At 45.0% G+C, this 27721-nt stretch overlaps 1 protein-coding gene across 1 annotated transcript in view; it reads right to left on the reverse strand.

Annotated features, from left to right (window-relative positions):
- Positions 1 to 21995, reverse strand: part of MAML3 (mastermind like transcriptional coactivator 3) — a 432660-nt gene extending 410665 nt beyond the window's left edge. The window contains exon 1 of the mRNA XM_060147673.1: positions 20743 to 21995. Coding sequence (XP_060003656.1) covers positions 20743 to 21222 — 480 coding nt within the window. The 5' untranslated portion in view covers positions 21223 to 21995. The remainder of the gene's footprint in view (positions 1 to 20742) is intronic.
- Positions 21996 to 27721: the final 5726 nt, after the last annotated feature.

Below are 27721 nucleotides of genomic sequence, written 5' to 3' on the forward strand. Positions count from 1 at the left end.
CTCACCCATAAAAGCTGTACAGGACAAGAACCACTCATATATATGATGCTAGGAGAGCATGAGAGGGAAGGAGGGGCCCAGAGTTCTAAATAGAAAGGACCAGCAGAATTAGGAAACAATTCTTCACATCCTGCTGACTTGCCGAATACCATCTGTTAGACAAAACCCTTCAGTCAGTTCAGTGAACGTTGAGATCTCTTTTGTTTCTGTTTCTACCTGGTGGGAACCTCTAGGTAGCCTGAAAGAAGGACGCAGATACTCCTAGGCTTTCAGGTAGTACCAGCATGGCTACACAAAGTTACGAAACACTTGGATTTCAGAAATATTTCCTTCCTACTGTAAAGTGTCCTTACAAATCAATGGAATCAAACCATGAGTTTTGTGGTCCTAGGAGACTGAGTGATTTGCTCAAGGTTATATAGTTTGTTGGGGAAAAGCCTGAACTAGACCTGATTTCCCTGCTCTCCATGTAATGTTCTTTGAGCTAGAACAAACTGTACCCCAACCATGAGGATGGGAGCCAGAGACAGAGGGTAGTGGGAGCATTTGTTATATTTGATAATCAGAAATTCTGTCTGTATTATACCTAGAAGAGAGATTATACAGCCACCCAGAGGAAGTTACCGGCTTGGTGGGGTTTGAACCTGGGAACCCTACAGTGCAGGTCAGGAGAAAAACAAGGAAAACCCTGACAGCAGCAGACCTCCGCCGCTGAGACCAAAGGCTGGCGTGTTCACTTGCGCCCAGCACCCACCACCCAGACAGCACGGGGCAGAGCCCTCGTCAAGGGAAGGATGGGACTCCCTGGGTAAGGGGTTAGAGGGAGGAGACCCTCTCAAGAGGTGGCCTCGCTTCCCCCCCTGCAGAACCACAATCTGCAAGAAGGACCCAGTGCAGAGGCAGAAGGTGCCTGGGAATTTGTGCAGAACCAAAAAGATGTGTCAGTAGGGAACAAGCCACGAAGGAAAGTCAGAATGGGATTTCCACGAGGCTTCCCATGTATCTCCAAGACACGTGCAGAAACATTTCCTCTCACTATTTCAAAAAGCAATGAAGGGTCCACGTCCAAACGTCTCCTGGCGATCCCTGTACCTTCTTTACCTCTTTTCCCCCCTTTCTATCTAGCTCTCTTCCCAGAGCCCCTCTCCTCCACCTCCACTGGTGGTGACAGTGCGGCAAGAACATCTGCAGTCGCCCACTGCTCCCAGCACCAGGCCAGAGGCTGAGAAGCAGCAAAGGAGAAGGTTCTTTGGGTCATCTGCCTCCAGCCTCCTCTCAAGAACGAGACCTCTGGGTGTCCCCCAGTCTCCTGAATACATGAATGCTCTCTCCGATTTCTATGACATCAGAGATGTCACCACTTCCATATGCTTCTCTTAATAAGAAAGGTTAGGACTTCCGTGGCGGTCCACTGGTTAAGACTCCGTGCTTCCACTGCAGGGGGCACCGGTTCGATCCCTGGTCAGGGAACTAAGATCCCGCATGCTGTGCGGGGCGGCCAAACACAACAACAAACAAACAAAAATCTACTCTAAAAAAAAAAACAAAGGACCATCCTTCTAAAGGCACAGTGGTCATGAGACTGTTCAGCACTTGGGCAAAAGGGTTTTTGTTCACCTACCGTAAGGAGCGGCCAAGGTGGGTTCTACGCCAATGTAACCATCGCCCCTGGTCTCGGGCTTGTCCACACTCTGCAGCTTGTCCCTGACCTCTTAGCATCACGCATGCGTCACTAATAACAAGCTTAGGAAAGGGAAAAGGAGGAGAGCCGTATTCTCTACGAATGCCTGTGTTCCCTGGTCCTTCTCTCCCAGAAGAATAGAGTTAATCAAGCAAGAGACTCAGTAAAACTAAGAAAAAGAGACGTTCTTATTCATGTATTGACACTCGCCGCAAAGTCTGGCCTATCTCAACGCGTCACTTTCCTTTCGCATCCACCTGGTCCCCTCATAGGACCAAAAAAAAAAAAAAAAAAAAGGAAAAACAAAGGTGACTTCCAGTTAACGATGTTCCTCACAACTGTGTAGTCAAGGGGAGGAAAAACACCCTTTCTAACTTCCTCTGGCACTAACTGAAAACTCTGGACTTTGGGGAGGCTATTAGAAAAAGGTTAAATATGAGACTCGATAATGACATACCAGGGGACTCATGTCAGGGTTGTTTGAACACTACTCAGAAGCAATTGCTGTCGAGAGCTGGCGACCACTTTAAAGAGCTCTGGAAGAGAGGCGACGTCTGCAAGTAGATGCCTCCGTGGTGCCCTGAGAGGAGCAGGCTAAAGACTTCTTATTTTGCACGAACATCCTTGAAAATATTCATTCTCCGTTCTTTAATTCAAAGATTACTTGATACTCATATCCAGTAATTCTTTCCCATATGTGGCATATTTTCTTGTATTGTTCTTTGTTTAATTTTCGTTTTACAAAGACATAGCTTTATGTACGCACCAGTACCCTCCCCTTTCTTTCACTGCTATAGCGTTTCTGGTCCACATCTTTAGACTTCATATTTCATTTACGCTAAACAAATTTGTCGATTATTTAATATCATCCGCAAGCATTTACTTCAAAAGTCATATTGGTATAACTTAAAAATGAGTATGCAACCCTTTCCTGCCCCTAAAGCTAGATCATTCTCTCTTATAAAATTTGTAGTTTTACCCAAAGCTCTTTGTACTATCAATTACAGGGTTATGAACCACCAGCCACTAACGCTACCTGATTGGCTTACTGTCCCCTGGTGCTTTATAATGGTAACTAGGTAGTATATAATTACACAGTCCCCAGAAGATACTTATAATTGAATCACAGGGCATTTTGTGAATGTTTGGGACAACAATTAGAGGACCACAAAGCGACAGTATTTCTAACTCTCGCCAGCTGGAATGTAAATGAAGCACCCTAAAATTCAATTATAAGAGTCCTTTAGGTATTAAATAATTATAATACAAATCACGTTGGGGGGGCACGTTTTTTTTTTAATTGAACTCTCCCCATAACCCCTGAAGATTTTTATTTCCTAAGTATAAAACAACACAGCTGGATTTTCAGATTCACCGTTCTTCATCCAACCGGAAAAGCTGTACCAAATGTAGAAGGTCAATAGCCTGTTTCTACTTTTGCTTTGCCACCCACTCATTTGGTGACCTAGTAAGTGAGCTGAGTCTCACTGTAGCTCTACTTATCCCATAAGTGCACTGTGTAATTAGAATATCCAATATTATTGTGCAAATGTAAAATGGCCAAAAAGATATTTACAAATTTAATTCAATGGAAACAAGGATACTTCGTCTAGCCAAATGTTCACCTATTCTTTTTTTTTTTTTCGGTACGTGGGCCTCTCACTGCTGTGGCCTCTCCCGTTGCGGAGCACAGGCTCCGGACACGCAGGCTCAGCGGCCACGGCTCACGGGCCCAGCTGCTCCGCGGCATGTGGGATCCTCCCGGACCGGGGCACGAACCCGCGTCCCCTGCATCGGCAGGCGGACTCTCAACCACTGCGCCACCAGGGAAGCCCATTCACCTATTCTTAACACCCCAAAATGTCTTATCATTTCTTACCCTCACCTTCTTCCTCTTGTCTCCTGCTTTCCTTTCTAGCTCTTTCTTTTTCCCCTATTCGTCCCTTCCAACTTCTCTACCAGCTGCCCCTTGAGGGAGGCCGTGATAGTTGTAGCAAAACCTCCAGAGTAGCTGTGGGTAGCTCTACAGGTGCCCAGAACGAGGAAGAGGGAGAGTCAAGTGTAGGTCTTTTTTAGTCATTCTCTTCTTGCTTCCATATCTTAAAGGGAGACAAGGTTAAGACTGCTCCCCTAACTCAGGAAACTCAGGAAGGTAAAAGCCGAAATACCTCTCCCTTGACTATGACTTGTGAAAACACACCATTAAGGGAAGGTTGACAGAATGTTCACACCATCAAGGAGCTCCTACAACCAACCCAGCAAGTAAGCAGCAAACAGCACCTACTCATTCCTCGGGATGCTCTGCACACATCCAGGGCACAGGCATCCACTCTCCCAGGCCCCGAATGCGACGGCAAGTGCCTCTCCACTTATACCAGATTTCTGGCAGATTGATTTTCCTCCGTTTAGAAACATTTTTTTCAAGGCCAGTGAACACAAGTGTAAAACTAAAGGCCTGAAAAAATATCAGTTCCCCCAGAAGAGCATTCAGATGTAATCTCTGATTAGTCATTAGTAGAACATCACAGAAATAAATAAATATACATACACATACATATGTATATTTTTTTCCCAGTAGATTCGGCCTTGGAATGACATTTGTTCACGAGAAAAAGAAATTCACTCATTCCAGCTTCAGAATACAAGCTTTATGGGTGTTGTGCAAAAAAAAAAAAAAAAAAAAATCCATAGAGATCAAGAATATGGTGACATTTGGTGCTCCTCCATCGTCGTATCCCCCCACCCCACCCCCCGTTTTCTCCTTTCAGCTCCTGAAATAAAAATATTCTCAGGCAGGCAGCACAATAGCACAGGCTACCGCCCTTCCTCATGGAGTGTGATTCTCTCTGAGACTCGCCTTCTGCTATGTTTGCAGGAACCACTCTCCCAGGACCGTGCGGCCCTTCTGGGTCTCCCCTTGCGCTTTGGAGTCAAGAAGAGAGGAACCAGAATGAGTGACCCTGACTCCGTAGAGGCTGGCATCATAAAGGCTTCAAGGATGATGGCACGACTCCGGCCGACGTGGGGCACATTTGCGGGGCGGCCAAGGAGACCCCTCTGAGGAAAGTGAAGTTAATTAGTCTTTTTATGCGCACACACATGCCAGCTTCACACATTTAAAAAAAAGACCCATGCTAAGCAAAGGGCCTATTTTAGCAACGTCTTTTAAAAACTAGATAGACGGGCACACGCGCTCCCTGGGAGCAGCAACACACACTAGCCCTAACATACTTGCTGGCTTTAGCTATTCTAGCCTTTAGAATGAAGAGGGAATGTGCAAAGTGCATCTGAAAAGCACTAAACACAAAACAAAACAATGGTTACTCGGGAGAAGAAGTGAGCCCCCGGTGAAGTAATGCATCCCTAATAATTCACTGGCATTCCTGCAGAAAATTTTCCTTTGGTAATGGAGCCACTGGGCTGCCATGGAGAAAAAAGATCCCAGTTTCTCCTTGCGGAACAAATGATCTGATTAGTGACCAAAGGAAGGAGGCGTGAACGCTCCCCAAGCCTGAGCTTTTCCTCGTGGCCAGAGTCAGCCACCGTACAGCACGGCTGGCCTGGAGCCAAGAGCCCTCCTGCCAAGGAGACTAGAAGTTTCTGAAGAGCCACCACAGGCCCGGTGCTGGGAGAGTCACCCAGACAAAAGCGAGCCACCGAGTTCAACAACTGGCTTGCAAGGCACCATATGCTCCGCAATATTGTTCTGCTGCAGCACGGGGGCCTGTGAGCGGGGTTCCCGCGTGCTGTACAGCTGTCAGCCCAGGAGCTGTTTTATCATTATTTTCACTGTTTTATTACTTTTCTGGGAATTCAAATCAGTGTAACCGCGCTTGATGCACCGGGTGAAAAATGGTGTCTCCCTCCCCCTCCTCCTTCAACCTAATGAATTGCCTTTTTTCATATCAAAGAGTAATGAGCACCAAACCACATAATATTTATTCATGGAACAAAAGATAGAGGAATGGAGCGGTGGGGGAAGCAGAAGCAGCTCCTGGGTGTGGAGAGGAGAAAAGCTGCACATTTTAAAGGAGCTCTTCACACTGATCCCCAGTGAAGATTCCCTGCGCAGGGAAATGCACACCTTTCCACTCTCCCCACCCCCTCCTAGCCCACCTTCAAGCTAGTTCCGGGTCAATGCTTAGAGATCCTGCAGCTGAGAGCTGACAGTCACCTAACGGAACTCATCCCATAGACTGGACCGTGAACTGTCTCAACATTTTCTTTCTCAGTGAAACTCCCCTACAAAGCCTTCTCTCCGCTCCTATGAGCATTACACCAGTATATCTCAGAACGTTCTAGATAGATCCCTTTTTTCCATATCATCATAACCTCCACTGTGGAGGGCATGATTTGGCCCAGGGAGGAAGCTCTGTAGGAATAATGGCTACACGGGAGCCTCATTTGCTCATTTATCTTACTTAGATGTTGCGAATTTTACCCCGCCCCCTTCCCTTTTTGACATAGTCAACCTCTCACACTCCGTTCCACACATTTTCTTTTTAATCCAGAAAAGAGAAAATAATGTACGATAGTTGGAATAATTTAATCCAACCAATGAAAAAGAATACATATATTATTATATGCATATATATAACTGAATCACTGAAACTAACACAACATTGTAAATTAACTATACTTCAATTTAAAAGTGGTTAAAAAAAATGCTATGCTGGGATCACTAATCATTAGAGAAATGCAAATCAAAACTACAATGAGATATCACCTCACACCGGTCAGAATGGCCATCATGAAAAAATCTACAAACAATAAATGCTGGAGAGGGTGTGGAGAAAAGGGAACGCTCTTGCACTGTTCGTGGGAATGTAAATTGATACAGCCACTATGGAGAACAGTATGGAGGTTCCTTAAAAGACTGAAAATAGAATTACCATATGACCCAGCAATCCCACTACTGGGCATGTACCCTGAGAATACCAGAGTCATGTACCACAATGTTCATTGCAGCTCTATTGACAACAGCCAGGACATGGAAGCAACCTAAGTGTCCATCGACAGATGAATGGATAAAAAAGATGTGGCATATATATACAATGGAATATTACTCAGCCGTAAAAAGAAACGAAATTGAGTTACTTGCAGTGAGGTGGATGGACCTAGAGTCTGTCATACAGAGTGAAGTAAATCAGAAAGAGAAAAACAAATGCCGTATGCTAAAACATATATACGGAATCTAAAAAAAAAAAAAATGGTTCTGAAGAACCTAGGGGCAGGACAGGAATAAAGACGTAGATTTAGAGAATGGACTTGAGGACATGGGGAGGGGGAAGGGTAAGCTGGGACGAAGTGAGAGAGTGGCATGGACTTATATATACTACCATATGTAAAACAGATAGCTAGTGGGAAGCAGCTGCGTGGCACAGGGAGATCAGCTCAGTGCTTTGTGTCCACCTAGAGGAGTGGGATACGGAGGGTGGGAGGGAGACGCAAGAGGGAAGAGATATGAGAATATAGGTATATGTATAGCTGATTCACTTTGTTACACAGCAGAAACTAACACACCATTGTAAAGCAACTGTACTCCAATAAAGATGTTAAAAAATTTTATGTTGGGAATAAAAAAGTATTTTATAAACTATGAAAAATATTTAAATTCTTAAAAATCACACAATAATCCACTTCCTCTTATAACCCGGGCCACCCAGATGGTTGTGAATTTTAACACTGAAGCATTTATCTGGATAATTTCCCTCAAACCCAGTAATGGAATCCTTTGCTTAAGCAACCCTCTTGCTTCCTCCTTTTACAGTCTCAGTTCTGTAAGTCTGTCAAAGCTAATTATCTCTCCTCTCAAATTTATTGCTCTTCAGTGTATCATGAACACACAGATTACAAAAAGTTTAAGAAAACAAGTGAAGTGTGCATTACACTGTGAAGGAAAAGACAGACATAAATAATTACTCAGCATATCTACTCTCTGTTAATAGAGTAATGAAAATGGCATTAGGAAGAAAGGATGAGAATACCAAAGCCGGCCAATCCCCCTTCCCTCTTCCATATATGGTTGTCCCCGCCCCCATGAGCCAATACGAGAAACTCCAACACCATCACTTTAGGGTAGAGAGGAAAGCAAAATTCTTAGGCTGGCAGTCCTCTGACATTCCAGCCCACAGATAAACACGGAGCCTACCAAACCAGTAACACAGACAACCTGCACCTCAGCAGAGGGAACAAAGACACGATTCTCCCAGGCACACACTCTCATTAAGCTCCCTTCCTTGAAACTATTGTTACATATTTCCAAGTGTTCCATCTGGAATCTCAGACCACAAACTTCAGGTTAAGAAAAAGCCCTTGAATGATTCATATCAGTCCTTTCGATCTAAGACCAGGATCAAACACTGAAGAAAAAAAAAAAAAAAAAGCAACAGTCCATTTGAATTTCAATAGCCGGGATGCCAGATTTCCCAGATCCCCAAAGTACCAGTTTATCCTACTTTGCTACCCTGCAAGTTACCATGACATGGTCCAAGTTCATCGCGGGCTCCAGACCTATTCCACTCTAACATATACAACCTCCCCCCCAATTTTTTTTTTTTGATATGGTTATCCAATGTTATGACAAACAGCTTTTTCAAACAGTCCTTCAATAGGTTCCGAGAAGTGAGCAGCATGAAATCCAAATCTCAAGTCATTGTTTCCGTGCTTCATGGAAGAAAACGAACGTGTTTTGAACATGTTTTTAAAAATCCAATAACAGCTGCAAACCATTTAGGAATTCCCAGTTAAACTGCAAAAGACATTTTCAACCGTTTTAGCTGCAACAACTTCTAAACTGAGAAAGCTGCTTCTTTATATAAACCACCTCTGTTTACCCAACACCAGAGGATCTCGCAGGAAAGGGCTACTGCAGGATGTGAACAGTAAGAGAATGTTACAACCAGGGAGGTGCTGATCTGCACACACCACTGTGAGGAAATACCTGAGGTGATTAAAGATAAACACCACCTGCCTACTCTGCAAAGGCAGCCACTGCCGCAGCCACATTTCTTGTCAAGGAGGCCGGGAGGAAGGATGGACTGAAATGCCACAGTGGATTAGAACTGGGGAAGAAAGGAGCCCAGAATAGCGGATGGGAGTGGGCCTAAGGGATGTATGTTTTACCCCCGCTGGGAACTCACTTAGCCATTCTGCAGCCAAAACTCAAGAACCAACCGTTAAAGCAGTTTTATTTCTTTTACTTAGTATCCAGAAAGTTTTGTCCAGCTCTGACAAACTGTCCGATTTCTTTGCATAAATGCTAACGTTAACCTCCAGATATACCTCTGAATGAATTTATGTCCATAGTTATTGAACTCTCTTCAGAACAACAGGTCTGAAACACTTCCTTTTTGTAAGATATGTTTTTTAAAAACTCCATAAATAATGAGATAAGACTTGATTCTAAGCATTTATTACCTATTCCCAATCATCTCTGGACTCTTTCAAAGAGAAATAAAAAAATGCTTTTCAAAGGAATTAGCAATTAGAAGTTTACTGCAGCATAGCTGTAATCTCACCAGCCTTTGGAAAGCAGTTTTTATCTAATAACTATAATCAGATAGCTATGAAACAACTAATATTCAAAAGAGAGAAGCATTTATCTGTCTACAATCATGTAAAGGTAAAATGTTATACCTAGGGCAAAATGCAAGGCAGCTGTCCACCTTATACATATGTGGAAGTCATCCTTCAAAGAAGACATTCTAGTGCTAGAAATGAAAGAAACAGATCCAGGAAAAATCAGAAGCAAGCACAAAAAAAGTCAGATGACACTCCTCAGAGGGACAGTAGACTAGCAAAAACTAAACTCACTGTTTAAACTTGGCTGTCAGCAGAAGAGTCAAAGGTTGAAGTTGTATTGCGTGACCAGAGCAGCAACTTGAGGAACGTCTTCGTTGATCGTACTGGCTGGCCTAGTTGCAAGATTAGGAGCAAGGTTCTTATTTTATGTGCCCAACCAACTCTTGCTATGTAAGCTACTGAAGCAGAAGCTACCCAGCTGTCTTTAAACTGAAGCCCCCTCCCCTAAAGGCTGCACTGGGCACACAGCTGCATTTGCTTAGCAGGCCAAAGGGGTTTTTCCCACTAAGATGCTATGCAGTGCAGCTAAGTGGCAGAAAATGGCTGCCGCTACCCAGTATCTAGGTCATCAGTCGAAGCAGAGCGCTTGGTTTATTGGAATCACTTGGGAGAGAATGACCTCTGAAGTTGACACCAATCACCCACATCTCCACCCTCGGTTTACTTCTGTTGTTCACATCACTGCCACCTACCTTTCGTACAAGTTTCCAGGTCCTCCTGTCACTTGACGAAGGTAAAACATGAGACGGTGGTAAAGGAGACGAGGAAAGAGGGACACATGAGGCCAGAGGTATGTGAGGCCGAGAGACAGCAAAGGGGGGGATCCTCGTTAGAAAACAGCAGGGCCAGCCGAGGCAGCACTACCACGGATCTTCACGCGGGCTCCTGTTCAAACCGATCTTAAAACCTAAAGGAAGTTCAAATAGGTGAGGACTGCTCCTTGGGAGGTCATGGTTAGTTAGAGAAGGCAGCTGCTCACTCAACCTTTTCAAGAGAAAACCCTTCAGTCAGGTGAAGCCAGAATAATGTTGTAGAGCGTAAAGACAAAAAAAAAATGTAAAGAGCGTAGATCCTAGAGCCAAACTCCTCCGGCTCCGTAAAAATATAGACTCTAGTTCTTAGTATCTCGCGGTAGGGCTGCTTCCAGGCCAGAGGTAAATCAAAATGACCAAGAAGCCTGAAGGAGGGCGGTCTCGAGACCACTTCAGCACCTGTGTGTAATGAAAACTGATAGGACTCACCGTGGAAACAAACGCTGTAAGGCAACTGTGGAGGCAAGTCCATTTGGATGCATTTTCTACAGCTGGCCAGGTCAGCAGGTTGTTATTACCATGTTACACAGATGACTGGATTAGTCAGGGTAACTGAACCTGTAGGAAGTGGCAACTCACGGACCTGGGATTTTTATGACCACTCAAAGGCGCACCCACTGCCACCCCAGGTACTGTATCACCAATGGATACACATTTGACACTAAAGCCATGCAGGCCTGGGGAACGCAAAGCTCAGGAAAGGTAAAGAGAACTACAAACTTGTTCAAGACAGTGAGTTTCCCACTTTCACAGCATGAACAGGAGCTGTTAACTAGACTCCTACTCGCTTGGTCATTGGGACCAGATGAAAAGAAAGTCATTGGTGTAAGACGTGTGGCCAGATATACAGCCTTTAAAAATTCACAGTGTTCACACAGACTGCAAAGACACACACCAGTTGCTAGAGTTGATACTTTTTTTTTTAAGCCATATTTTTCAGGAGACACAATGATCATTTGCCCTAAAATAGGTTGTAATAAGATTCGAGGCCTATGTTAAAACAATATCAGATTAAGAGATTTTTTTGGCCAACTTCTTCTGTTTATACCTATTACATATACGGAAAAAAGTCCAAATCTGTGCTACAGAAATGCTCACATATACAAGGATATATGGATAAGGATGTTCATTGCAATTAAGTAAGGCTTAATTGGCAGAAAATGAGGAACTACCAGAGTCTCTCGAAATATGGGATCATTCAATAAATTATGGAACGTTTTATTATGGAATGCTATATAACAGTTTAAAAAATGAGTTGAAGATCTATGTGGATTGAATTGGACAGGTCTCCAAAATATATTATGTGGAAAAAGTAAATCTCAGAACCACATTTATAATATGATTCCATTCAAGTAGGAAAAAACTAACGTGTGGTGTGTGGTGATGTACACTTATAGTATATATGTGAGCAAAAAGAAGAAGGTCTGGAGAGAGATATTCTAAACCGTGATAACTTCTGGGGGCAGAGGGGAGACACTGAGGAAGAGGAATCAAGTCACTTAATCTACTCATTTTCATTGAGCAATTTATTCCACAAATATTTGGAGTTCCTCCCATGTACAGGTAGGTCTTTTTTGTTGTTGTTGCTTTTTTATTTTCTGGCCGCGCCACGTGGCTTGTGGGAACTTAGTTCCCTGACCAGGGATCGAACTCCGGCACTGGACCTCCAGGGAATTCCCAGTTAGATCTTTTTCTATCATGAGGATATAAAGAGCATTAAAGAGACAAAAGCCCTATCCTCTTTTCACTGGTATTTTATTTTTATATTGTTTTAAAGTTTTATAGTTTAAAAAAGATGTCATCTATTCTCCAACATTTCAGCTAATTGAACAACTTTTGCTGGCGCATTTTCGCTCGTCAACACAGCCCATTTCATCTGTGAACAGCTTCCATTTTCATATAATCGTTTTTTTAATATATTAAACCAAACCTTACTCCTAATAACCGCCAACCACTGATTCTAACTTTATCCCCTTGAGGCCATAAAGAGCACGCTAATCCTTTTTTCACATGACAGCCCTTCAAATATTTTAAGAAAGCAATCATATCATCCCTGAAATCAGACTAAACACCGCGAGGTCTCCCAACTGTTCTTCATGTGACATGGTTTCGAGTCCCTGCACCTTTCTGCTTGTTTCTTTCTAAATGCTCCCTCTCTTTGTCTAATTTCCTCTAAAAGCTTGATGTCAAGCGGTGATCATGGTGCTACAAGTGTTACCTAGTCCAGAAAAAGGAAAGAAAGATGATCACCAGCCTCGTTTTTAACAACCATCCTTTAATCTTATTCTCCACCACACCAACTAACCCTCTCCCCTCCACAAACTGATTTTATTTGAAAGACAGTGAAATAAATGTTGCTTTAGAAAGCAATGCAAGAAAGCTATAGAAAGCTTGCAAGAAGATACAAAGCATTTAGTATCCTTGGGATTTTCCTAAATGTTGGGTTATTAATGACTTCCATTAACACGTTCTCATAAAACCATAAAGACCATTTTATACAGCTAATCTGAAACATGAATGATGCTGTGCTGTCAGTCCAACCAGAGCAAGGACCCTGGTTCACTACTGTATCCCCAATGCCTAGAAATAGTGTCCAATATGTAGCAGTTGCTCAAGCCCTCACCATGAGACCTTGGCTTATGCCTTAGTGAAATACGCCCCAAATCACTCTAAGTCTGCACCTGGGTGGGAGGCAAGCAAATGAGTGATAGGACAGTAATTCATAAAAATAAGCCTAGCCTTCGTGTAGCACCATCAAGTCTTTGGGACTCTTAACATATATTAATTCATTTGAGCCGAACAATCGCTCCGGGAGGTAAAAAGAATGACTACTGTTCACCTTCCCAGCATGAAGTGAAAAGCCAGACTGTCCCATGGCCAGAGCTGAGATGCAACAGGGCGGCCGGCGTTTTGACTTCTTCCCGGGGACTCTCTACCTCCCAGCAGCATCCCCACCCCCTCCACCCGGTTAAGTAGTAAGAGTGTTTTTGAAAAGCTGTAAGGAAAGCCACACTCTGTACTTTCAACATTCTAGGGGAGCTCCTCGTTTAAGGCAGGGTTTCTCAAAAGCAGCAACATTGGTATTTTGGACAGGGTGACTCTTTGTTGTGGGTGCACTGTAGGATGTTTAACAGCATCCCCTGGCTTCTACCCACTAGACAGCAGTAGCACCCCTCCAGTTGTGACAACTGAAAAATGTGTCCCAACGTTGCCAAATGTTCAGGGCGGGGGCAAAATCTCCACCGATTGAGAATTTCTGACTTAAAGGAATCCTATGGTAAATCCATTTAAGTGGCAGAAGTAGTCATTTAAAGGAGCATGGAAATCTTTTAGGAAATGATTTTTTTTTCCAGATATTGCAATACAAACAACAATGCCATTAGCTCTGAAAAATACATATTTGAGTTTTAGTAAGGTCTGCAGGTTCAGAGTAGACTACTAAAAGCACATGTTATCGCCATAAACTCCCAAGGCGCCAGGATACTATCTGTTTACCCCAAATGAGCAAAACCAATCACCTCTTTTGCCACCCATTCCAGGAGATGCCTCCAAAATCCTCACCCCCTCTTGCCTCTCTTAACCTTACCACTAGAGCTCCTAAAGTCCTTTACTGGGTACCAGTCCCTTTAGATTCACTCTCAATCACTGAGTTACTTTCAGCATCTAACAAACAATCAAAGAAAGAAAAATAACCCACCACTGTGAGAATGAAGGGCACTAGTAGAGCTTGTCTTAGAGCTGTGCAATCCTTTTGAGTCACAGTTACGACCCAGGTTGAATCTGCACAAATAGACTCAGCACTTCAGCCTTTTCTTTTGAAGGGAAAGAAGCCCCGGCCCTGCCATGGGTTTTCTGGAGGTTGAGAAAGATCTTGCGAGAGGGAAGGAAAGAAATGATACAGTAATGTATCCTAAAAATCATCTTCGCACACATAAGCACAAGTGAAATGTGTTGAGGACTGAGAGTCCATAACGTGAAACGTTACAAAACCAGATTCTACCCAACAGAATGGAGACTTCAGGAGTTAGAAATTCTGGAGGTTGTTTAAATAGCTCGCTCAAGTTTTCTATGGTTGTTAAGCCATTGCTTAAGGTGGATAAATGTTAGTTATTCTTACTTTAAAAGATTCTACTTCAGCATAAAGGTCATTCCAACCAATGGAAGGTCCAATATAATTAAAAGAGGTGTCTAAATTATTCTTAGGAAATCACTTTCCTTATGTCAGAGGAAGTACTGAAGGCCTTTTGAGATTTTTATTAAATTCCCCCAAGAACAGAATGCACAGCTTGCCATAAAAAAAAAAAAAAAGCACTGAGCCATAGTAGTAATGGCTTTTTCTATGCACGTGTGTATGGTGGCCCTAAGGGAACACCGTGTTTCTTTCCCAAATGGAGTTGCTTATCCACAGCTCAAAAGCCCCTCAACTGTTTAACAGATGGAATAGCCAGGTATACTTTTAAAACAAAGTGTGCGCCTTCTCTGATCCACGGAATAGAACCCTATGATCTTTAAGTATTCATTATACGGCAGACCCTCAACTCCATTTTCTGAGTGATTTTATCCAGTCTTATTCTTTAGTTCTTTAAACTTTGTTAGATTTAAACAACAAGAAAAGGTTGGGGTTTTTTTTCCTAAGTTTTTGGTGATAGCTGATTTTCCAAAAGCTCCATTTCCATCTCACAAACATGAATAGTGAATTTTTGAATGTGTCTGTCTGAAAAGCATGCTGTATTTTTTAAATGAAAATTTGATTTGGGGGATCCAATAACTTTGGCGCAGACATCTGTAAATCAGCTTCTTTTGCAACATCAAATTAGTTTGAAACAACATGAAAGTAAGCATACTATTTTACTGAAAATGTCACAGGAAAGGGGAATAACTCAGCCAGAAACTGTTGAGAAGTCACTGACATCAAGTCTAATGCTGATTAAAAAACAAACACCTGTTATTCCCTTAAACCTAGCTTAAACAATACTGAAAATCTAAAAAGAACATACTACGCTGTCAAAGTCTTGGATGCAAGAGTGTGATTTAGCTTTTTCACTTCCATGAAGCACTACGGACTATGTACCAGAATCATTGAATGAATGAATGACATTTAAAAATCCAGTCTATTCTCTATGATTTTCACTAATGAAGAATAAATGGTATACTGAATCAAACCCATAATTATTCCAAAATAATTGGTATCTTATCCAATTGTTTCATTAGTTATAGAGGAGGAAGCACCAAAATTAAATTTCTCTTCTTATTGCTTCCTCCCACTCTTTGGTAAAAGTGCTAAAGATCAGTGAAGAGACCAAAAGGTTGGCAGTAGGAGGCGGAAAGAAAAACAAGGCAAACAGCTGGATCTGAAAACTCAATAATCAGCCTCTGAATAATAGAGTGAAAAATGCAAAGCTATTTGGGAGAATCAAAAGGCAGATATTATGAAAATCTTGGGACTGAGTTTTAACTATGTTCCTTTTTATGAGACTTTGATGTCTGATTTATTTCACAGTTCTCTATGATGGGTAATGTGGAAAGAGATGACGGAATTTAGCCATCTTAAGCTCAAGAATGTAGTACAGAAGTGCTAATTAATACACATGGAGCACTGATTGCAAGTAAAACTCTGTAAGCGACACTAAATAAACCCTAAGTACTTCAGACATATCCAAGAACTACTACGTAGTGTGCAGAATGGCTTATCATACTAGATTCCTCCTATAGTAGCAGCACGGATGAGAAAGAGGGAGAGATTCCCTCTTATCTCAACCAAATGGAAAAACCTTGTCAGGAAACCTTTTTAACAACAGTTGGCTATATTGGTCTCAGAGAGGTATTTAGAAAATAACTCTATGTAACTCCATTTTAAGGTTTAAAATCCTCATCCTTCTTACAGAAATGTCAGTACACCTTGTCTGGGGACTGTTCATTTTCCTCATATCAAGTGGCAGAAAACCTCCAAAGATTCTAAAGCTTGCCCTTATGATTCTAATGCAACTGGATAGAAAGTATCAAACATGCGATCTGCCTGAAAACTCAGCATTCCCTGGGAAAGGAACTCAGCCTGAAGAGCATTTTGTAGATCATGATGAATGATTAACTAACTCTGCCTGTACTTTTCTGATCGTTGGCTGCCCATTACTAAATAAAATGTACCACAACTAAAGTACATACATAACACAATTAAACATGTATTGTAGCGCTTTTTTTGTTCAATGCTTCTTGAGAATTAAAAGACAAACACTTGTTAAGCACAGGGAGATGAAATTTCAAAAAGTTTTTCACAAACTTAAGGCACACCCTGTGTGGGCTATGGAAGGTTTTTCAAGGGACACTATCAATCCTATCACCCAGGAAAGCAGAACAGGATAAGTCAAAGAAAAGGCTCATAGGAAAGATTTAGAAATGGTTTCACATTACAAGCTTGCCAAAAAACCTAGATACAAAGCCAGTAATTTACCTTCAACAGGATAGGAAATGGGAAACCGGATTCATTTATACGGAGTTTTAGCCCTGGACTAGTATGCTGACATTTCCTGGATCTCTTCCAGGAGTAGATGGGAACATTTTGGATAGGTTGCAGTTTTCTCTAATACTCAGCGTTTAATATGCTTATTATCAAATGAATTTTATGTGATAAACTCTTCAGAGCAGGAATCACATGGATTTATACAGTCTTTAAGCTGTGTATAAATTAAGCACACTCTGAAAGTTATGATGGCGCTATGAGGTAGAAAGGTTATCAAAACACGGAATTTATCCAGGTCAAGTAAGACTACCACCATTTTGAAATTCTGAAGACTGCATTGTCATGCTTTTTGGTATGCCTGAATGATTACACCTTTGTCAAGCCACTCTGTCTTTGGCTTGAGAATGAACCTGTCAGTTGGAAGTTATCTTAAAATTTTAACCAGGACTTCAGGTTTAAGTACAGAAAATGAACAATGTCTCATTCTGCTACCACAAATTAAAACTATTTTAGGAGAAGACACCTTTTCAACGAGATTCTCTAATAGGTGAAATCAATAGTTCTCACCAACGACTCTTCTGGAGGGGAGGAGGGGGAGACCCTTCTGAATAAAGAAAGTGTGTGCGGGGAGAGTCATTTGACTACATGTCCAGAAACTACCTTTCACCTGAAGTAATGTAGCTTCCAACCCAGGCCTGGGCTATCCACTCTCTAACAGGGCTATTACGGACCCACACAAAACTGAGGCCCCTCCCAGCAGCCTAAAGCCAAAGGAAGATTTCTATTTCACCTCACCCACCCTGCTTCGGGTTTGCTTGTTTGCTTTCCATGCCTATGCTTGTAAATGTATAAGAAAACAAATCAAAAGAGGTAAAGCCTTGTTTAGACTGCCTTCTTAATCCAAGCCAAGCAGAAAGAGAACTAATCAATATTTAGCACTTTGGACATACTGGCCCTCAGAAGGTAAACAATAGCAATAAAACAGAAAAGAATCCTATTCATCTTTATTTTTATCATCACCATCATTATTATTTGCCTCTGGTTGATTATGGCTTTCCTTTAGGGGTTTCCAAATAGCTCAATCTGAGAACTAATTATAATTGCTCTGTGCCCCGCCCCCCTCCCAGAGCCCAACTAAAATCCAACAGCGAATTCAAAAATGGAAGATTAACGTGGTTTTCTGCAACCTGTTCTCAAGATTTTATCTCACACACAGGCTAAGTGAAAATACTCTTTCATTTCAGGGGCCAATGTACAATTTTAAACTATTTTTAAAGGAAAAATAACTTGTAGAGGAGAACGTTAACTTTTTTCCTTTCTTTTTTGTGGTACCTAGAATTCACATGCAACTCTTTGCTTAAGGTTTAAGGCTGTTTAATTTCATTACACTCATCACACATACTTGGATCACTTATATCAATGGGAGATGCATATATGAAATACAGTTAAAGGTAGAACATACTCCTGTACATCGGTATAATCGATACGCTAAATTATTCTCACAAAATTGATAGAAAAATGTAATTGTCAGGCAATCATTTTTCAAGTCTGTTAACTTGCTGAACTGGGATTCACCATGAAATTTACTGCTTCGGTCTCATCCACTCAAGTAAGCACTATCTTTTTGCATTTTCAAAAGTAAGTTCTGGCTTGGGCTTGCTACCTCCTTCCAGGTAACTTCAGGACCCTGGGTTTGCTCCCACCTGCGGTTGTATCATAACCCAGGCGCGCGCACCCGGAGTGCCCCCACTACCCTCCCAGGGCCGACATGGCACCCTCGAGAGAACACAACCCAAACGCTAAAACTTTCCGGCCGCAAACTCTACTGCTCTCGCCCGCGATCAAAAGCGACCGGGCACCGGCTTTTTGTTCCAGCGCTGGTCAGCTGGCGAGGTAACGCCACAACAGTCCTCCATCCCCAAAGGTCGGGAGAGAGGCCGTGGGACTGAGATTTTTGGAGCCTCCCGAAAAGCCCATTCCTACGCAATCCGAGCGTGTGGGGCGTACAAACACAGGAAAAGAGGGCGTGGAGCAGGCAACGAAGATATTCTCAGCGCCTTTCAAATACTACTTGTCTCAGGTTCACGAAGTGAGTCTCCCCATCGGTGGCAGACCGCGAAGGGGGGGGCGGGGAATGGGAGACGGCGCGGACCCGGAGAGAAATAGGTACCAGCAGGGCATGCGAGATACAGTCAAGATGCAGGTCCGACCCCGCCTCCGGGTACAATCAGAAAAGCTACAGTGTGTCAGTGGCTTTCGGCTTCCTGTTTGTAAAGCGAGAACCTCCCTCCCTGACTCTATGACCGTCGTTCTCCCTCCCCACCGAGTCCGCCTCTTCTTCGCGCTCCGGGCTAGCTCGGAGGCGGGGGGCGGGGTGGGGGGGGAGTGCGGGCCCGCGGGGCGGGGGCGGCCGCGGGGGAGGGGCAGGGCCTCGGGGCGCAGCGCCCCTCCCTGCCGGGCGGCCTCCGGGGCGAGCCGGGCCGCGAGGCGGACAAAGCGCGTCCCGCTCCCTCCCCCACGGCCGCGTTCCAGAAGGGAGGGGGAAGGCGGGCTCGAGGAAGGTGGGAGGAGGAAAAGGAGTACGGAGGGGGGCGAGGAAGGGGAGGAGGGAAGGTGCTGCCGGCGGGACTGGGCAGGATCGCGCCGAGGAGGGAGGGGAGGGAGGAGGGGCTGGGCGGCCTCGGAGAGCAGGGAGGAGGGAAGGATTCTTGAAGCCCAAGATAAACAAATTGTTCCTCTTCACGTGCGGGGTGGGGGGAAGTGGGGAGGGTGGGGAGTGAGCGCGGCGGCCTCTCCTCTTCCCCTCCCCCAAGCCGGCTCTTTGTCACGGAACGCCCAGCGAAAGCCCGCGCCCGCACCCGCACCACCTCCGACGCCGACGACCCCCAGACCGGGGACGTGCGCGTGTTATAAGCCGCACAACGAGAGGGCCTCCCGCGCCGCCGATCGAGGTGCGGTCTGCAGGGGAAACGCGAGAAGGCGCGCGGCCCCGCTACGCTCCCGGATTCCCACCGCCCGCCCCACTGCGCACACGCGCGCAGCCCAAATCCGGGCCGTGCGGCGGTGGAGGGGGCTGCAGACACCTTTCTCAAGCTTCCGGCTCCCCCCCACGAAAGGAAAGCAAAAGAACCGGAGAGTGGAGATAGGAGAAAGGATTCTACCCTCAGGGTTAGGGGGTGGGAACTGCCCCTTCCTCCCGGAGAAGTTAAGCCATTGGCTGCTCCTCCTACCTCCAACCCACCCACCCAGCCATTTAAGCCTCTTTCACCTCCCCGCTACCTTCCACTCCTCCGGGCTTATCAGACTGGCCCGGAAAGTTGGCGGGGAGCGGGGCGGGAGAGCAGCGGAGAAAGCTCTGTGCAAGCAAGTTTAAGAGGAGGAGGGGAGAGAATGCCCGGCGAAGTTGCGTGGCGGGGACTCTCCGCGCAAGCCCAGGGCGTCGCTCTCCCCTCCAGCCCCGGCGAGTGCCGCGACCCTCGGAGCCGCTCCACCTGCCGGGCCGGCCCGGGGTCTCGAGCTGCGAGGGAGCGCATTCGCGCCCGCATCCGCGCGCGCTCTCGTGGACGCGCGCGCGCAGCCACCTTCGCTTGCTTCTCACCCACCTCAAAGTTCATTCACAAAACTCTCAGACTTTCTCAGCCCAAAGAGGGTGAGCTGGGGAGAGGAGGCGAGAGCATCTCCCTTCCTCCCCCTCCTCCTCCCCCCAGGTTCGAGGGCCTGGTGCCCGCCCAGAATCTGCGACAGCATCCATTTCTCCCTGCACTCGGCGGACGTGCTGAGAGGGGTGGGCGAAGGGGGACCGGTCTGGGGAGCCCAGGCGGCCAGGCGAGGGGTGGGGTGGGGAGCGGTGAAGAGGAGGAGCGAGGTTTCAACTCTGGGTTCACTCTTTCAAATCGGTATCTAAGAAAGGGAGAGGGGGGTAAAACTTTTCCAGGGCCTCACTCCGACGCTCCTCCAGGCTCCCTCCGCCCCTCGCAGTCGTGACTGGCTTCTCCCCCTCTCGCCCCCTCTTCCCCAAATCTGACAACCCTGACAGATGAACAGGTAGCGGCGACGGCAGCTTTTACCTCACAAAAGTTGACGTTAACCCTTCGGCTTCAGCCCACTTCGCCCGCCGTGCAAATCAGATCCCCGTGCCCCCCGTGTAAGAAGCTCCACGCCCCCCCCCCCACGCGCGCGCCCCGTGCCCGCTGCCAGCGCGCCCTCACCATGATCAGCGTGTGGTTCCTCTGCTCCGCCGAGGCAGCCTCCGCATCTTGCTGGGGTTTGCTCTGGTGCTGTTGCTTGCCCGTGCCGGCGCCCGATTTCTTGGCCCTCTGCTCCAGGGTCCGCTGGTAGAGGCTCACGGTGTCCCGGCGCTCCAGCTCCAGCTGCGCCACCTGAGCCTGCTGGTACCTGTTCTCGCAGTTGACGTGGTGCCGCCGGCAGCCCTCGATGCGCTGGCGGAGCCGCTCCACCACCGTGCTGTGCTTGGGGACGGCCGCCGAGCCGCCGCCGGGGCCCCCGGAGCCGCCGCCGCCGCCGCCGCCGCAGCCGGCAGCCGGGTGATTGCTAGTCGGAGCAGCGGGAGTACTATTGGGAGTATTATTCACACCGATCCCGGCCCCGCCGAGGCTGCTGTTCAGGCTACTGTTGATGCAAATACTACTGCCATTCGCGGCAGCAGCGGGGGCTGCGAAATCCCCCATCCTGCTCCCCGGGCACACTATTTTGGAAGAACTTTTTTTATCCACCCCCTATCAGCCTCCTCCTTGGGTCCAAGGATTAAAATAGTTTAAGTGGAACGCGGGGGAGACGCAAGCACATGGATGGAAACAGCGATCCCGACCGGGCGAAAAAAAGGGGGAGAGATTTTGGGGAGGTTTTTTTTTTGTTTCCTTTTTTTAAACTGTAAAGCTCGAGGGGAAAAAAGGGGGGTGTTATCAGAATACCATCAGACACCTATCAACAAAAAGAATCACAACAAACTGAGCCAGCAGCAAATCGGGTTGCAACTCAAGAGAAGATCCGTTCTTCGCCTGCCTTCTTTTTATAATCCATTATTTTCTAATAAATTCCAGGAGATTTCCGGTGGTTGGCAAGCATTTTCTCCCTACGTACCGAAAAACACACCCCATGTACACACACAAGCATATGCCTCCAGTGCGGACACGCGCGACACACACTCACTCCACACCGCATCGGAAAACGGCAAGCTTGCTTATTGCATTTTCCTTCCACAAAAAAAGTTTTGGTGTTTATGCCGCCCCGTGTTCTCAAAGTACTTTGGCTGCTCAGTTGCATTTCACAGGAACCTAGATATCGAATCCTCGGGCTGGGGGAAGTAAACACATGGACAGTCCGAGGCGACTGCAAAAGTAGATCGGTGAAGTCCTTTGCAAAACGCCGCGCGGAGAGCAGCCCCTAACGCTCGGCTGGGCTGCCGCTGCCGCCGCTGCTCCTGCCACCATCACAATGATCAACTGCTCGCCGCCGCCGCCGCCGCCTCCTCCTCCTCTCGCTCCTCCACCTCCTCCTCCTCCTCCATGCCAGCGGAGTGATATCAGGACGCGCGAGCTCAGTAAACACGGCAGCGGCGGCGGCTGGAGGCCGTGAGACAAGCCCGGGGACACGGCGCAAAACCCGGCGCGGACTCTCCGCCGGCAGGAGCGGGTGCGGCGCGCATCGGCACCCGGCTCCCGCCTCCCTCTGCTCGTCCTCCCCGCCCCTCCCACGCCCCCAACCTCACTGCCACCCGGACTGGGAAGCCGGCGCTGCCAGAAAAGAGAAAAAGAAAGATTCTGGGGGATCTCGGGAATGAATCAACTTTTGACGCGCGCGCGCGCGCGTGTGTGTGTGTGTGCGCGCGCGCGCGCGACTGTGTATATGTGTGTATGTGTGTGCGCGCGGACGACCGTGGGGACGCGCCTGGCTGGATTTAATTTCCTTATTCCAAAGGAGGTATCAAGTGATCCAAAGTTGTTGTTATACGTTTATACATTATATTGCAGAACTGTGCATGACCAGGCAGAAACATTGAAGCTTCGCAGCAGTTGTCTGTTACCCCTATCCATATGGAAAGAAGACAAATGAGTGGCTTGTTTTTAAAACCCAGGTAATAAGTCCTCGCTAGTAGTAACCCTGCTTGTGGACACTTGTTCAAACTCTAGGCCAGTCTTAACACACAAATGCCAAATTATGAACAAAAAGAAATAGGCAACAAAAAACTTGGAATATTATTTAATTGGCTGTACATAATGATTGTTGCTATTAGGGCAATTATTGTTTTACTTACCCTTGGAAAAAAATTAAAACAAAGCAAGCAGGGACTTGGAGGTGAGACGAACAGTACATTTTAACAGACTGTTTTGAACACTAGGTGCTAATGACAGCAGTAATTAAGGGTCCTTCGTAAATCAAGTGGAAAGATTGCAGATTTCATGGATTAGAACTATAGGAAAAACACAGTATTTCACAGTTTGTCATAACAAAAACAAGCAAATATGACAGGCATACTTTATTGCTAGATATATTTCTTTCTGTTTAAGTGAATTCACAATAAGTACAATTAAAATGGAAGAACAACCACAGAAAGTAATCTAAACTTTCTGTCATCTCCCCAGATATTGAGTATCCAAAAAAAAAAAAACCCCACTAACAACAACTAAGGATCAAATATAATATCCTTGAATCTGGACTTAACCCATTGCAAATACGTAATTTTGAAAAAATTAAAATGGACAAACTGTTTCTGTGATCATTAGTAGGACAAAAATCTTGATTGTGAGCTGTTAATAATAAGGCATTTTGTATTATCTCAATAAATCGTATAGAATTAGTTTTTTGGGTAAAAATACACCTCAGTTTTCTAAAATAGCCAGGAATAAAAGAACTTCAGATCTCATGCATTAGTCATGAGATCTGATTTAAACCATCTTCATTTCTTGGCATTGCAGATTAGCATAGGATGCTATTTCTAACCTCATAGTGTCAGCAATAAGAAGCTATATTTTTCTTCAATTAATCAGGTCTATATGGTGATCTATATCTTTAATATCCATTGAATTATCTGGTAAAATGGGCAGCAAAATCTTGATTGGCATGGTGTGAGGTTACCTCCAAGCAGTGAAACCAATGTGAAAGAGTATCTTTCACTGAAGTTGCCATACTTTTTCAGAGGGCTAGTTAGTTACCATACAACTTTGTGGATCATAACTAACTGCCCCTCCTTCAAGTCTGTTAGGAAATTAAACTGAGTTCTATAGCAAAAAGTCAGTTCTGATTCTAAAAACATAGAGAAAATTATAAGAAATCATAAGAAAAAGACATCACGAAGTGGCCTTTGTCTATTGCACATGTTCACTAAATAATATCTGTATTAATTCAGGAAACATATGGTTTCACTGCAGAGAGGAAGCTATGACTCTGCATTCACTCTCCTCTCTCTGCACTAGAGTCTAATTCTTATCCCTCCTCCCCCGTGGCACCTATATCACCCATACAAGACTGCAGTTTGATTTACAGAGGCAACAAGTTTGAGGGTCTTGAGCATTGAGTCTTCAGTCTGGAGACTTGGGTTCTAATTCTAGCTTTTTTCCTATGCCTCAGAGTTTAACTTTTCACTGAGAGTTTGTCATTCTGAAAAAAATATTCCAACGATAGCAGCAACGTGCATTCCCATTGAGCTGTTTACCTCTCCTATGATGAAAGGAAGCCAAAAATACACAAGAATTTGCATCCTTCCCTTTGAGGCACGAGCAGGTGGAGGATCACGTTTTGTGGCTTTACCCCAGAGCTCCCCGAAGACAAGTGGAGCTACTCTTGCACAGCCCCAGTATAGTTTGCTGCCCGAGTTTAGTGCATGAGTGGACTACAACACACACAAAAAGGCTGGCTGACTGTTCATGGGTATATGTACATACACACACACACACAAGGCATCAATCTTGTATCTCGTCAAGATAGTGGGAGTGGCAGCCATGAGCTCCAAGACCGAAATGCGGAGAAAAGAAGGACTGTGAAGCTGTGTGATGGCGAATGGGGGCGAGTCTTTGAGGAAATTGACCTGTGAAGTAAGTCTTCCACTGTGACACACTTGAGGTCGGAAACCCCATCCTAACTGTGCAGGACGATTAGAAGAAAAAAGCAGGAAGTGAACAAGACTGAAGTCTTGAGCAATATAGGCAAGTTACCCTGAATTAGAGATGTTCATCTACTCCAGTGACTTTAGAAGAAGCAAAGGCTTTTATACTGGCTACTTCTAGATTCTCATGATATCTTCTTCTAAGGTTGCCAGCTTTGCTGGTCACCATCGTAAAGTACTCCTTGAAAGTCATAGAGAAGTCCATGTTCTGGGGAAGCGATTTTAGTCCCTTCTCCCTACCAAGCACCCTGGTATCATGACCCTCTTTATCTTTTATGTGAGCCTGCTACAAAGCCAAACTGCCGGATGGGAGCTATTGGACACATCATGAGTGCTATTGCTCTAGAATGGTGAAGAAATCTGAGATGCCGTAGCAGTGACGAGAAAGAAATGACGTGGTTGTATCCCGAGACTTTGATGATATCTCCCTGGATGCCAAAGAGAAGAAGGGCTGGATGAAGAAGTACCCGTGCCAGGTTGTCCTGAGGCTCTGCCTCTAAGCCAAAGCTGGCAGTTCTAAGAAGTTGAACCAGATTCCCTGTTCTTTAGGTCAACTCTGCATCATTCTCCCATGTCCATCTGATAGGGCTCAGTGTCTCAGAGTCAAGAAGGAGGTCTCTGTGTAGAAACTCCAGTGTATGTGCCACTTCTGCAGCCCTATTAATGTGGATCAATAGCACTGGCTTCCTAATTGTCCCCTAAAGAATACCTGGTGACCAAGGGAGAATAGGAATCCCCTGTTGCCCACCTACGGGTAAGCAAACCTTTGTATGTGCCCACAGAGTGGGCCCAGGCAGTCCTGAATTACTAGCAGCAGTGGGGTGTGCCCTCAACCATCTGACGAGAGCTATCACTTCAGTAATTCCACAAATATAGTTATGGTCTGCTGTGTGCCAGGCACTGTGGTAGGCACTGGGGATGCAGCATGACAGTGTATAGAACACAGTCCCTATGAACCTGGAGATGATCACACTGAGTGCGGTAAGTCAGACAGAGAAAGACAAATATCATAGTATATCACTTTTCTGTGGAATCTAAAAAATAGTACAAATGAACTTATTTACAATACAAAGACAGACTCACAGACAGAAAACAAACTTATTGTAGAAAGCAAACTTATCGTTACCAAAGGGGCAGGAGAGGGGAAGGATAAATTGGGAGTATGAGATTAGCAGATGCACAGTAACCACATATAAAATAGGCAAACACAAGGACCTATTGTATATAGCACAGGGACTACATTCAATACCTTGTAATAAACTATAATGAAAAGAATTGAAAACAAGAATATAGATATATACATATATATGTATAACTGAATCACTTTGCTCTACACATGAAACTAACACAATATTGTAAATCAACTATACTTCAATAAAGAGAAAAAAAAGAAGAACACAGTCCCAACCTCAATGATGGCCAACTAGACTCAGGGCAGTAGATGCAGGGACTAATATGAAGTGGGTATGGGAACACGTAAAAGAAGCCTCAAATGCATGCTTGGAGGTCTAAGCAGGCTTCTCCAGAACTCATGCTCAAAACTGGGTAGACATGAGCCAAGCTAAGGTTGGTCGGGGGTATGAAGTGGGGAGCTAGGAAAGAGTGGAGCAAGGCTCTGAGACCTATTGTTTCAGCAAATCCACACTCGTTTCCTCTCACAGGAGCATGAGTGTGAGAGAGTGTGATTAGAAATGAGTCCAAGGCTGGGAGAAAAGCAAGAGCCAGACCGTGCAAGGCCATCCAGAAGCCTAGACTATATCCTTGGGACCAGGCTACCATTGAAAGGATTCAAGTTGATTACACTTTTTACTTTGGCAATGCAGCAGATGTATTAATAACACTGTTTTCTAGAGCGTGTTCTGAAGAACCTGGTCCTGTAAGATGTTTCACCAGAAAGGTTTCTGAGTCAAGTAAGTTTAGGAGATGATCTGTACGGCATCTCTCTCTCAAAGATTCATTACCATGGTGAAGGCCGCAAGAAATCTTTCAACAAAGCATGTTTAACTTTGTTTAGCCTAGCGGTGCCAAAGTCCTGTTATCTCCCACAGAATGAAACACACTCTAGAAAGCTCTGTGTAGGAGAGACTAAATATCGAAGGCAGTTGTAAATCTACTTAAGTTCACAATTGCCTGGGCAGGTAGTCTGTGACAGAGACCACACTCGCCTTACCATCTGCTTTTCCAGAATCACTAGCACCCAGGTTCAAGACCCTTCCCTAACCTTAACTGGATGTGTTGAATTCTGACCTTTAAGCAGTAGGGAAGCAGCAACACAAAGGCAAAAATCCCAGAAGGGGGAATTTGACTAGACTTTTTCAGCATTAGTACTTTGAGTGTCATGTTAATGTCTATCTCTGTATAATAAAACCTCCTTATTAGGGAGAAAGGTCAGTAGTTATTTAACTGAAAATCTTAACTATGTAATATCTTTAAAGATTTAGAGTTTTATAACTTTTGAGGCATGCACTCTGTCTAGTCTAACAATTACTGGCCTCTTGGAGCTACTTTAATGAGCTCCTTCTACCTAGTAAACCAATTGTATGTAGGTGACATCCCCATGGACAAGGGGTGTTTCAAAATTTTGTTTCCTTAAGTATTTAAATATTCCTAACAAGACCCTATTTACACAGACTTCCCTGGTGGCGCAGTGGTTAAGAATTCATCTGCCAATGCAAGGGACACGGGTTCAATCCCTGGTCCGGGAAGATCCCACATGCCGCAGAGCAACTAAACCCATATGCCACAACTACTGAGCCCGCGTGCTGCAACTACTGAAGCCTGTGCGCCTAGAGCCCGTGCTCCGCAACAAGAGAAGCCACCGCAATGAGAAGCCCACACACCACAACGAAGAGTAGCCCCTGCTCTCCACAACTACAGAAAGCCCGCCCGCGCCCAGCAACAAAGACCCAACTCAGCCAAAAAAAAAAAAAAAAAGACTTGTTTATGTGATTAATTTTCACTTTTTAATTACAAAAGGGTTTACTTAGCTCTAGACCAGGTCATAAATTTGAGAGGAATGTGAATTAATGGGGTTTATTTTCTTGTTCATGTATCTTAATATGTAT

The sequence above is a fragment of the Lagenorhynchus albirostris genome, chromosome 4, assembly GCF_949774975.1.
Source record: "Lagenorhynchus albirostris chromosome 4, mLagAlb1.1, whole genome shotgun sequence".
Classification (NCBI taxonomy): Eukaryota; Metazoa; Chordata; class Mammalia; order Artiodactyla; family Delphinidae; genus Lagenorhynchus; species Lagenorhynchus albirostris.